At 46.9% G+C, this 13,531-nt stretch overlaps 1 protein-coding gene across 1 annotated transcript in view; it reads right to left on the reverse strand.

Moving 5' to 3' along the window:
- LOC132404080 (rasGAP-activating-like protein 1) overlaps nucleotides 1-13,531 on the reverse strand; it is a 272,887-nt gene that overhangs the window by 81,319 nt on the left and 178,037 nt on the right. Inside the window, exon 12 of the mRNA XM_059988090.1 lies at nucleotides 2,034-2,098. Within this exon, the coding sequence (XP_059844073.1) occupies nucleotides 2,034-2,098 (65 nt within the window). The remainder of the gene's footprint in view (nucleotides 1-2,033; nucleotides 2,099-13,531) is intronic.

Consider the following 13,531-nt stretch of genomic DNA (forward strand, 5'->3'; position numbering starts at 1 on the left):
GATATCACCCTTGTATCTACTTCCAAGCACCTTAAAACTATGCCCCCTCGTGTTAGCCATTTCAGCCCAGGGAAAAAGCCTCTGGCTATCCACACAATCAATGTCTCTCATCATCTTGTACACCTCTTAGCAGGTCATCTCTCACCCTCTGTCGTTCCAAGGAGAAAAGGATAAATTCACTCAACCTATTCTCATAAGGCACACTCTCCAATCCAGGCAACATCCTTGTAAATCTCCTCTGCACTCTCTCAGTTGCACTGTTTTACTTTTCTAAAATGTATGTGACAAAAGCAAAGGGTATAGTGTGGTCCATTACTGGAAGACTTGGGGAATCATTCATTTTTCTACTGTTTGCAGGAAAGGAGAAAGGGCAGAAAAATCCACCTGCTTTACACCCACCAAACTTTCACACTTACTGAAGCTGACTGGGAAATTAATTCTGTGATATAAATTGGCTGCTAATTTCCTATCCTTGCTATCCATGCTATCCTTCTCCCAGGTCTAGTTTCATCCACATTGGATGAAGGGAATACAGCAATCACGGTGCCTGTTGATTTTGCTGTCATATTCACGTGCCTTCTGCAAATCCTAATGGGCTAGACTGCGCAGTAAGCAAGACATTACGGCTGTCCACATTCAGTGTAAGGATTGAGGAAGTCTGACAGGAATTCCAGGAGTTCTGCGGTGAAATGCAGAATTCCGTGGGCTACTTTCCTCAGGTAGTTTGCATTTGTGACAAACCTTGCCAATAGACATACTACTAAAAAAGAATGCAACCGTGCAATCACAATGTATCTATCCACAATTTACACTAAACCTATTTGAAAAGGTACTTGGTGGAGCAATTAGTTTGATCTATTCTGATAACGAGCGAGACTCTAAATACTTACATGGCTCCCAATTTGATTAATACAGGACAATGCTCACTGGTCAGCATGGATGATTTGGGCCAAGTGGCCTGTTTCCATATTGTATAATTTTATGCTTTTAAGGTAAGGCTGGTGCATCCATATATACAGCTAATGTGCGACAAAGACAGTCTTCAAGCTTTAGTGTTACCATCAGGAAGGAGGTACAGGAGCCTGAAGGCACACATTCGATGATACAGGAACAGCTTCTTCCCTTCTACCATCATATATCTGAATGGATATCAAACCCCCATGACACAACCTCACTACCTCCTATTTCTTTTTTCCCACTACCTACTTAATTTAACCATTTAGTGAATATTCATACTGCAATCCACAGATTTTCTCTATATTTACATACTGCTGCTACAAAGTTAACAAATTCCACTACATATGCCAATGATATTAAACCTGATTGTGACTGTGTCTGTTTTGCACTGTTGCAAGAGTTGCTTGACTGTAGTGAGTGCCAAACCTTCTTGGAGTTGTGCCTCTAAAAAAATGCTTTTCCACAGTTATTGACCACAGGCTGGTTATTAAAAAATAAACATATCATAGGGGATCTTAAAAATTAACCATCCACTCCTCTTGAATGACTGTTTTTTCCTCACAAGTGTGATTAGATCTCAGTCATAATTTAATGCCACAATCCTTCTGGTAGTCCCTCCTAGTCCGGGCAGACTTCCATAAAACCCAGTTCTGTGATTTCTTAGGTGCCTGATGAGATCAATGAGATAGCTACAGGTTCTGCCACAGATGCCAGAAGGTCCTAATTAAGGACAGAAGATGGTGCATTCAATCTGTTGATGATGTTGGGCTTCAGTATGCTCTAGGCAAAGGGACTCAAGGGGTAGCAATGAGAACACAGCATGACCTGGGCGATGGGGGTCCTAACGATGAACGCCACCTATTTGAGACATTGCTCCTTGAAGATGTCCCAGATACTATGGAGGATAGTGCCCATGATGGAGAGGATTAGTTTTACAACTCTCTGCAGCTTATTTCGATTCTGCGCAGTCGCCTCATGACCCCCCACACCAGATGATGATGCAGCCAGTTAGAATGTTCTCCATGCTACAAGATAAATATATGGAAAGAATATTTGGAAAAAATAAAGGTGATTACCTTCATAAACTGTTCCATTGTCTTGGAGGCCAAGGAATTTGATCTGAAAAGTGTGTTTGGGTCAGCTGCACAAAAATAAAGAAAAGCATATGGTTGAATAACTCTTATTAGTAAAACTAACACCAAACTCCAGAAATATGCAGCATGCTGCATTTTACTTGTTCCTGAATTGAAGTCAAGATTTCTTTGTAATTTTTTTCTCTGTAAAACATTTTGAGTAGGTTAGGATTTAATAACATACAACATAAACCACTGCAGCAATTCTCACTTCACTGCCTAAAGAAAACATCTTAGCATTCTGCACCATTTTCATCTTGAGGTATGCAATTGCTAATTAATGAAGAATTATACCACACACCTCCACATTCATAATTATACCATCTTCTAACTCAAAATGATCATTAGTTCTGCCGGTTAGATTAAAATCTTTTCTGAAGTGCAACAGAAGGAGGTTAGGATGACATTTATGTGTTTGGCTAAGCAAAGACTTAAGCTTGAATGACTTCAACTTTGGCCTATCTGGATAACAATGACATTTCATCAGCTTCAATCAAGCTCAAGGGTTCCCAGACTTTTTTTATGCCATAGACCTACAAGGGGTCAGTTGATTCCAGGTTGGGAACCCCTGGTCTAGCTTTCAGGAAGTATCAAACTCTGTAACTCTGCTCTGGATTTAATGAACATCAAGCTGGGACCCCTTTAGATGAGAAGAGTGATGAGATGAATGAGACGTGAATGAGATGAGTCCACATTGGAAAAGGGTTAATTTGAATGTTCCTCACTTCTGCTCTTGGACCTCACGTAAATGTGTTCAATTCTGGTCACCTCATTATAGGAAGGATCTGGAAGCTATGGAGAGGGTGCAGAGGAGATTAACCAGGATGTTGCCTGGATCGGAGAACAAGTCATATGAAGCAAGGCTAGCAGAGCTGGGACTTTTCTCTTTGGAGCGTAGAAGAATGAGAGGGGACTTGATAGAGGTCTACAAGATTATGAGAGGCATAGATAGGGTGGATAGTCAGTACCTGTTTCCCAGGGCACCAATAGCAAACACCAGAGAGCATATGTACAAAATTAAGGGAGGGAAGTTTAAGGGAGACATCAGGGGTAAGTTTTTTACACAGAGGATTGTGAGTGCTTGGAATGACTTGCCAGGGATGGTGGTGGAGGCTAAAACATTAGGGGTATTTAAGAGCCTCTTGGACAGGCACATGGATGAAAGAAAAATAGGTTATGGGGTAGTGTGGGTTTAGTACTTTTTTTAAGGATTATATGGGTTGGCACAACATGGAGGGCTGAAGGGCCTGTACTGTGCTGTAGTGTTCTATGGTTCTATGGTAAGTGCTACCAGTCAGCTCCTTGACTAGTTTCAGCTTCAGTTAAGGACTGACCAAGTAGATAGGTGGATTTTACTTGAATCAGAAGCATCAGGAAGACAGGTGTGTTGATGAGGATGGAGGGGGTGTAGAAGTGGGAGGGAAACGATGCAAGACACGTGGGACAGAAGGGGCCTGTTATTTTCATATGTTCTACTGAGCCCCACCATACAAAAAAAACACGTCATTTTCAGTGATCTGGTCATCTGCAACCACAAAGGACCACCTGCTCAAAAGCAGACTAAAATTTCCATGGGTTCTGCATACACCACGGCATTCCACATTCATTACCACTGCCACTGAAACCTAGAAGTTTTATGATCAATGTTATAGATGACTCCTGATCTTTCCCCAGTTGTCAGTGAACTTAAATATTCCTGTAAATTTCTTCTCAGTCACAGAAGCATGGTGATTTGATGAATAATTCATATTTTAAGAGTTATCCTGGGAAAAAAAAGTTGATGAAAATGTTATCACAGCTCTGAGAGTGGTATCTAACCACAATTCTTCTCTCCTATCACAAATACATATTCAAACAGAAATGCACAATATACATTGGTTCCTTGTTAACTCTCAATATGGGTATGGAAGAGGGAGAAATCCTAGAACAGACAAAAAAATCTCACTCAACAGTAAGTAAAACAACACACACAAAATGCTGATGGAACACAGCAGACCAGGCAGCATCTATAGGAGAAGCACTGTCGACGTTTCGGGCCGAGACCCTTCGTCAGGATTAACTGAAAGGAAAGATACTAAGAGATTTGAAAGTAGTGGGGGGAGGGGCAAATGCAAAATGATAGGAGAAGACCGGAGGGGATGGGATGAAGCTAAGAGCTGGAAAGGTGATTGGCGAAAGTGATACAGAGCTGGAGAAGGGAAAGGATCATGGGACGGGAGGCCTTGGGAGAAAGAAAGGGGGAGGGGGGGAGAAACAGAGGGAGACGGAGAACAAGCAGGGTGATGGGCAGAGAGAGAGAAAAAAACAAACAACTAATTATGTCAGGGATGGGGTAAGAAGGGGAAGAGGGGTAACTGAACCTCTTGACCATGTCTGCATGCTTTTATGCATTGAGTTGCTGCCACACGATTGGCTGATTAGATATTTGCATTAACAAGCTCGTGTACAGGTGTACCTAATAAAGTGGCCACTGAGTAGAACTGAAATCTCAGTGGCCCTTCATTTCAACAAGGCATAACCATGTTCAGTTGGCCTGGAGGGAGGATAGTGAATAAAATATAGAAATGTCCATCTATTCCAATTCTACGCTGATTACTCTGGCAGGGTCTGTAATGGTGACACCAGTGAAGGAACAAGCTATCATTGACAACATCCTCTAGAGTTCTGTGCTTAACTGCCCAGGTGTAACTGGCAAAGTTTCAGATACCGTTCCAGACTAGAGGTTGTGTGGTGAACTACATATACCTGTCTGGACACGTCCCCTGATGACTGCTCCTGTGGCTCCTCCCACTGACCCCTGTATAAAGGCGATTGAGGCCTGAGCCCGGCCCTCAGTCTCCAGGATGTAGTATGGTGGTCAACCACTGCTTGTTCCTTCTTCCAGTCAATAAAAGCCGATATCTCGCATTTACGTCAATTGGTGCATCAATTTTATTGACTGAGAGTTTTAAAACATGGAAAGCATTTTACATCCGGAAAGATTGGATTTGGACCCTCAAGACCCTGAAGCAGCTCTCGCCTTTGAACTTTGGCTTGCATGCTTCCAATCATACTTGGAGGAGGTTAGTGCAACTGAACCTGCTGTTATGCACCGAATTCTCCTCTCAAGGGTCACCCCAAAAGTTTACTCACTTATCAGGAGCCTGTCGACCTACGAAGGGGCACTGGATGCCCTCAGGACAGTACCTGTGGCCGGTGAACACCGTCTACGCAAGACATCGCTTAGCTACGCGACGACAGCGGCCTGGAGAATCGAGCGCCCAGTTTCTCCGAGCCCTACAGACACTCCTCCGAACTTGTGACTGCAAAACTCTCATGGCGGAACAGCATGCAGAACTCTTGGTACGAGACGCCTTTGTTACAGGAATCAGGTCAGTGTATGTGCGTCAGCGGCTGCTGGAAAATGCCGATCTTACCTTACGCTCAGCGATCGAGACGGCCAACACACTGGAGGCTGCGCCACACAATGCTGACTCTGTCCAGCCACGTGATCCCCCGCCGGTCCCGTGGACGCCTCAGAACCTGCCGCCGCCGGTTCCCGCGAGCGAATTCGCCAACACCACTGCCAGTCACAATTCCACGAACTCCCCGAACCCGACCACAGCTGCGGCCAGTCAAAAGCCCGAGCAATGTTACTTCTGCGGACTCGAAAAGCACCCCCAAAAACACTGCCTGGCCCGAGAAGCGACTTGCTCCAGCTGCGGGAAGAAGGGCCATTTCGCCAAGGTCTGTAAGTCTAAACCACGAGCGGGATCGGGCAGCACTGCGTGTGAGGCATGGGGGCCGCCATCTTGCATGCCCGGATGTGGACGGCCATCTTTGTCAGCGTCAACATACCCCGCCCCTGACCCACAGGTGCTTACCGGGCACCAAGACGACAGTTCAACTCTGGCCACCGTAACCCTAGACCAAAGTTCCCCACACCAGCTTGCAAGGTCAATGATGGACATCCTGGTGGAGGGGCACAGGACTAGCTGCCTGTTTGACACAGGCAGCACTGAGAGTTTTATTGACCTGGACACAATGCAACGCTGCGGACTCATGACACGGCCGGTAAGCCAGAGGGTCACCTTGGCTTCTGGGTCGTATTCCACCGACATCTGGGTGGGTTGTGTAGCGACATTGGTGGTGCAGGGTACAGAATATCAGAACTTTGCACTACTGGTCATGCCTCAACTGTGCGCACCTGTGCTATTGGGGCTGGACTCCCAGAGCCACCTCGAAAGTGTGACTGTGGCATATGACGGGCCCCTCCCACCACTCACTGTCAGGAATCCTCAGTTTGGTGGGTCTTTGCCACATACCCCGCTACTGATCACACACACACCAAACCACACGTCCCACCCAGCTGCGCTACCGACACCACTTGCAGCCTCTCCACCCTCAAGGTCCCTCCCCCACCGCTGTTCGCCAACCTGACCCCCGACTGTAAACCTGTGGCAACTAAAAGCAGGAGGTACAGCGCGGGGGACAGGGCCTTCATTCAGTCAGAGGTGCAGCGGCTGCTTGGGGAGGGGATCATTGAGCTAAGCACAAGCCCTTGGAGGGCCCAGGTGGTTGTTGTTCGGACCAGGCAGAAAAATAGGATGGTCGTGGACTATAGTCAAACCATCAATAGGTTCACGCAGCTTGACGTGTACCCCCTACCCCGCATCATGGATATGGTCAACCAGATAGCTCAGTACAAGGTGTACTCGACAATAGATCTGAAATCCGCTTATCACCAGCTCCCATCCGCCCAGAGGACCGCCCCTACACCGCCTTCGAGGCGGGCGGCAGGCTCTATCACTTGCTGCGCGTCCCATTTGGTGTCACAAATGGTGTCTCGGTCTTCCAGAGGGAAATGGACCGGATGGTGGACCAGTGCCAACTGAAGGCCACGTTTCCCTATCTGGATAACATTACCATCTGTGGTCACGACTGGCCGTATCGCAATGCCAACCTCCAACGATTTTTCCAAGTGGCCAAAGCCCTGAACCTTACTTATAACAGGGACAAGTGTGTGTTCGGAACCACCCGGCTCGTTATCCTTGGGTATGTCGTGGAGAACAGGGTCATTGGCCCTGATCCTGACCGTATGCGCCCCGTTAGAACTCCCTCTTCCCACCACTCTCAAAGCCCTCAGACGGTGCCTGGGCTTCTTTTCCTATTACGCCCAATGGGCCCCCATTACGCAGTCAAGTCTAACACATTTCCCCTCTCTGCTGAGGCCTGCGTGGCCTTCAGATGCATTAAAGGGGACATTGCCAAAGCAATGATGCATGCGGTGGACGAGACCATTCCCTTCCAAGTAGAGAGTGACGCATCCGATTTCGCGCTGGCTGTTACCCTCAATCAGGCAGGCAGGCCAGTAGCATTCTTTTCTCGTACCCTTCAAGGCTCTGAAATTCGGCACTCCACGGTGGAGAAAGAAGCCCAGGCCATAGTGGAAGCTATTAAGCACTGGAGGCACTATCTTGCCGGCAAAAGGTTCACCTTGCTGACCGACCAGCGCTCGGTTGCGTTCATGTTCAGCAACCAACAGCGGGGCAAAATCAAAAATGATAAAATTTTGCGGTGGAGAATAGAACTCTCCACCTACAACTATGATATCCTGTACTGGCCTGGAAGGCTCAATGAGCCCCCTGATGCCCTATCCCGGGGAGCGTGTGCCAGCGCACAGCTCGACCAGCTATACGCCCTTCATGCACAACTTTGCCATCCGGGGGTCACCCGATTTTACCATTTTGTGAAAGCTCGGAACCTGCCGTATTCCCTGGAGGACATCAGGACGATGACCAGGGACTGCCAAGTTTGCGCTGAGTGCAAACCGCACTTCTACCATCCTGAAACGGCGCAACTTATCAAGGCCACCTGCCCCTTTGAGCGACTGAGTGTTGACTTTAAGGGCCCCCTTCCCTCCACCGACCGCAATGTCTACTTTCTCAACATTATCGACGAGTACTCGCGGTTCCCCTTTGCCATCCCCTGCCCCAACACCACTACCACGTCCGTCATAAAAGCTCTGCACCAGCTCTTCACTCTGCTCAGATATCCCTGCTACATCCACAGTGATAGAGGGTCCTCCTTTATGAGTGACGAGCTGCGCCGGTACCTGCTAGCTAGGGGCATTGCTACTAGTCGGACTACGAGTTATAATCCCCGGGGAGATGGACAGGTGGAGAGGGAGAATGCCACAGTGTGGAAGGCCACACTTTTAGCCCTTAAGTCAAAAGGGTTGCCAGTCTCTCGATGGCAGGAGGTCCTCCCTGAGGCACTCCACTCTATCCGCTCCCCTCCAATGCCACCCCTCACGAGCGCCTATTCTTTTTTCCCAGGAAGTCTGCCACTGGGACCACCCTACCAGCTTGGCTGACGTCCCCAGGGCCAGTGCTGCTCCAGAAACATGTGAGGAGTAATAAATACACCCCGCTGGTCGAGAGGGTTCACCTTCTACATGCGAACAGACAGTATGCCTACGTGGTCTTACCTGATGGGTGGGAGGACACGGTCTCCGTCCGTGACCTGGCGCCCGCAGGAGCAGCAGACCACTACCCCAAACACTCCATGGTAACTATGAACCCTGTACCTGAGGTGACACCGCACACACCAAGCCCTACACAGACTCCTCACGACACTCATATAACGGGCGTCTTGTACGCGTATATACCAGGCGCCTCGCACACGCGTGAGGGATCACTGACGCCTAGAGGGCTGGCACCTCCAGTTAGGCCAGAACCAGCACAACCTCCGTCTCCGGTGCAATCACCACCGGCACCTGTGCAATCATAGCCGGTGCTACGTAGATCGCAGCGACTGATTCGACCACCTGATAGACTTAACCTGTAAATATACTTGTAAGAAATTTCGCCACATGGGGACTCTCTTTTAAAACAAAGGGGGGGTAAATGTGGTGAACTACATAGACCTGTCTGGACACACCCCCTGCTGACTGCTCCTGTGGCTTCTCCCACAGACCCCGGAATAAAGGCGATTGAGGTCTGAGCCCAGCCTCTCAGTCTCCAGGATGTAGTATGCAGGTCAACTACTGCTTGTTCCTTCTTCCAGTCAATAAAAGCCGATATTTCGCCTTCACATCTCAGAGAGAGTTATTGATGGTGCATCAGGTTGTGATGCTGATAACTTTAATGTTAGAATCAAAAGATTTTATCCCAATGGACCCCAAGGCAACGCTGACTTCTTGACACATGGACCTAGATCACACCTGAGCAGTCAAAGTGGACCAACAGGTGGAACATAGAAAATCAGTCCACACGGCTTGATAGAATAGTATCAATAACATGCTGGCACCAACTGCAGCTTTAGGGACAGGCTGCTGGTCACTGGAGACCAATTATAACTCAGACATCAACAAGCCCTCGGGGAGGAAGATAGGGAGGGGAGAGGGGTGGAGGGAGGGAGGAGGAGAGGAGAAGAGAGGGAGGGAGAGAGGGAGAAAGAGGGACAGAGAGAGGGAGAAAGAGGGACAGGGAGAGGGAAAGGAGGGGGAGGGGAGAGGGCAGAGGAGGGAGAGAGGGAGGGGGGAGAGGGAAAAGAGGAGAGGGAAAGAGAAAGAGAGAGCGATAGAGATAGAGAGAGAAAATGAATCACCATGCCAGTCCAGTTTCAATGATGTACTGAGAGGAGGACTGATCTCCTCCACAAAGCTGGCTGCAGAGTGCCATGAAAATGGACCCAGCAAGCATTCCTTGATAATTAGGTGTCAGGTTCATTGTCGACAAAGTATCAGGCACCTAATATCTGACGGCTTACGCTCCCACACAGAATGAATGCAGTCTTGGTGCAAGTATCCAAGTAAACCTGTAACATAGCCACCAAATTTAATGAGTCTCACAGTCAAATAAGCACAGAATGGCGTAGTTCTGTTACGGTTAGTCCAGTATAAACATTCTGTGACAGCAAGACCTTTGTAACGTGTGGAGTTGGTGCTGTTACTTTTTCCTGTGGTTAAGTGCACAGCTAAGGTCTCCTCAATGATGGGAAATGCAATACACTCTTCTGTGTTTGTAACACACAGAGAAATCCGAAACCCCTTCAGCACTTGATGTAGACTTAGTTCTATGTTCGGTATTGACTGGCACTGGCATTGTAAGTTATGACGCAGCCTTAGAATCCTTCACAACTTGTGAATTACCTTGAAAGGAAAGTATCTGTTGCACAAGCAAGTCTGGCGGAGATTTGCATAAAGCACAGCCCCAGCCTCCGCAATTAACGTGTATTCAGCAGCGTAGGATGAGGCCAAAAGCCACAAACCACAGTGTTGGCCTCTACTGGGAACTCGTTTCATGAATCGCCTTCGCAACTTACCCAAGAGACCAACAGAATGAGAGGAAACCGGGACTAGAGCTGGAGCCCAAATTTCTTGTAGGGAGGAATCTTTGTCATTCCTTCAACAACCACCCATATAAGGAGAGCACTTTGTACATTATGGATACATTGGCATTATTATTCTTTGAGATCCACTGTATGATCTTGCCTGGTGAATCATGAATGGTTATGTGCAGGGTTTGGATTGGATAGCTGATGCCACCTTATGCGAGAACATGTTGCCCAAAAGGTAGTAAAGAAGGCATTAAAGTTACTCAGGCCTTATAAAGTCCTTATAAAAATGGCCTGAATATTCACAAGAGGTACTCCAACCAAATTTACTCAGAGTTTTGATGAAGAGTCATCAACCTGAAATATTAATTTTGTTTGCCATCTAGACAGAGGCAGAGCCAAACCTATTGGGAATTTCCAGAAATTGCTGGAAGCACTCAGCCCTTTCAGATTTTATCACATTGTTCCCATTAATGTCAGATTTTACAATGCCTCAAAGTGCTCTACCTACTGAAGTGGAGCGAAGAGCTGGTAGAAATGTATTGAACAGAGCATGGATCAATTTCCCAGTGATCTAGGATCTTTGAATTATAAATCACGCCAGCCAGAATGGTCAGAGCCAATTCCAACTTGGAAATTACCATTGTTCATTTGCTCATTAACTGTTGTGTCATGTGATGTGGGCGATCATGGTCTTTAACCATGATTGCAGTTGGCAAATTTCCCTACAGAAGTGGTTAGCCGTTGCCTGCTTCTGGGCAGTGTCTTAACAAGGTGGGTGATACCAGCCACTATCAATGCCCTTCAAAAATTGTCTACCTGGCGTCAGTGATCACATAAACAGGACTTGTGATATGCACCAGCTGCTCATATGACCATCTATCACCTGCTCCCATGGCTTGAAGCGACCCTGATCGGGGGTGGGGGGGGGGCGCTAAGCAGGTGCTACACCTTGCCCAGAGGTGACCTGCAGGCTGGAAGGAGTGCCTTACACCTCCCTATCTCCTCTCCACCATCTAGAAATGACCATGACATAATTTTTAAAATATTTCACATGAGGATGGTAGGCAGGCAGAAGTAACTGTATGAGAGGGTAGTTGAAACAGAAACCCCCAGTACAATCAAAAGTGTCTTGGATACAAGATCACAAGACAAAGGAGCAGAAGTAGGCCATTCAGCCCATCGAGCCTGCTCCACCACTCCACCATGAGCTAAATTATTCTCCCGTCTAGTTCCAATTTCTGACTTTTCAGCTCAAAGTGGGACATCAGTAAGCCAAGTGAAAATTAGATGGCAACTAACGAAAACTTACAAAACTAAATTTGGATCTCCAGTGATGCAACTTGAATCTATTCATAAATGCTGAACCTGCTCAGGAATAATGAAGATGCATACGAGGAGTCAGATGTAACAGCTTAACAGGCTACTTGATCCATTTTAACATTGATCACCTTTTGACAGAAGTGGGAAGTATTGGAGGTAAGAGAAATTTTAAGATACAGAAAATGAGAAGGAGGGAAGAAAGGGAAGTTTTATGATTAGGACAGAATAAAATACCAAAAGGTGTTTTATTAAAAAAGAGTGGTAAAGACCTGGGAAATAAAAACTTGGTCTGAAAGGACTGTGGACATATAACACATAATCTGCTTCGTGATGCTACACAAACAAAATGCTGGAGAAACGCAGCAGGTCAGGCAGCATCTATGGAAATGAATGAACAGTCAACTTTTTGATGTTTTGGGCCGAAACCCTTCATCAGAACAGGAAAGGAAGGGGGAAGATACCAGAATAAAAAAGGTGGGCGGGGGGGGGGGTGGGGGAGAGGATAGCTAGAAGGTGATAAGTGAAGCCAGGTGGGTAGGAAAGGTAAAGGGCTAAAGAATCTGATAGGAGAGGAGAATGGACCATTGGAGAAAGGGAAGGTGGACGGGTCCCAGGGGGAGGTGATAAGCAGGTGAGAAGAGGTAAGAGGCCAGAGTGGGGAATAGAAGAAGAGGGGAGGGGGAGGGAATTTTTTAACCGGAACGAGAAATCAATGTTCATGCCAGCAGGTTGGAGGGTACCCATACAGCTCCTCCACCCTGAGGGTGGCCTCATCATAGCACAAGAGGAGGCCAGGGACCGACATGTCGGAATCGGAATTTATGTTCTCATTTCTGATAAAAGGTCATTTATATGGAACGTTATATCTGTCTCCACAAGGGTCGGCCTGACCCGTATGGTTCCAGCTTTCTCTGTTTTTCAGATTTCCAGCATCTGCAGTGATGAAGAATTCAATAACCAGAATTCAACAGGAAATTTGACACAAACCTCACATTTTTGATGAAGTGCCATCAAAGAACTCTAATTTTCCTTGTTGCCATGGAAATTATATCTTCTACATCTGCACAATGAAACAATGGAGTCTGTAAACATTTCAATGCTTTTCTCAAGCATCCTGAGCACAGACAGGAGAAGGAACGGGTTACTTGCTGAATGCCTACCAGCCCACAGTGGTTTGGCCTTTCCCATGGAGATTTTGTGTGCTCGGGTGTGGGGTGAGCATCTGAGGAGAGCCATTAAAGTTCAATTTGCCCTCTGCATCAATAGTGCATTGACGCAGATGGGCATGTGGTGTAAGTCTTGGAATTGTCTACCTCAGAGGAAAGTGATTACTCTGAGTCATCAAGGTGAAGGTAAGAGACATATGGAGATTTGGAGGATATGAGAACAGAGTGAGAGAGTGGACTTAAGGAACAGGATCTGAATTGACGAGCAGGCCTCTCCTGCTTCTCATACATTTCTTCACATGGTTGGGTTGAGTTGTTCTCCGACCTTGGCAATCCATTTGCAAACATTTCGTCATCATACAAAGAGACGTCATTAGTATGTTGCTCATTTGTGGTGCGTCCTCCGAACGCCTGGCTTTTATATATTTTATCAATCAGCTCAAAACAACCCAACCCAAACATCCACCACCTGAACAACACATTTTGTGACTTATTACCATTTCTTCATATTTTACTCCACTAGATGTCACCTCCCTGTTAGAATGAAACTAGATGGTAGAAGGATAATGCTAAGGGATCTTTCAGATTATAGATTAGTGCCAGCAGTCCTGAATGTGCAGTGCCAAAATAGCT

This window comes from Hypanus sabinus, chromosome 13, assembly GCF_030144855.1.
Source record: "Hypanus sabinus isolate sHypSab1 chromosome 13, sHypSab1.hap1, whole genome shotgun sequence".
Taxonomy (NCBI): Eukaryota; Metazoa; Chordata; class Chondrichthyes; order Myliobatiformes; family Dasyatidae; genus Hypanus; species Hypanus sabinus.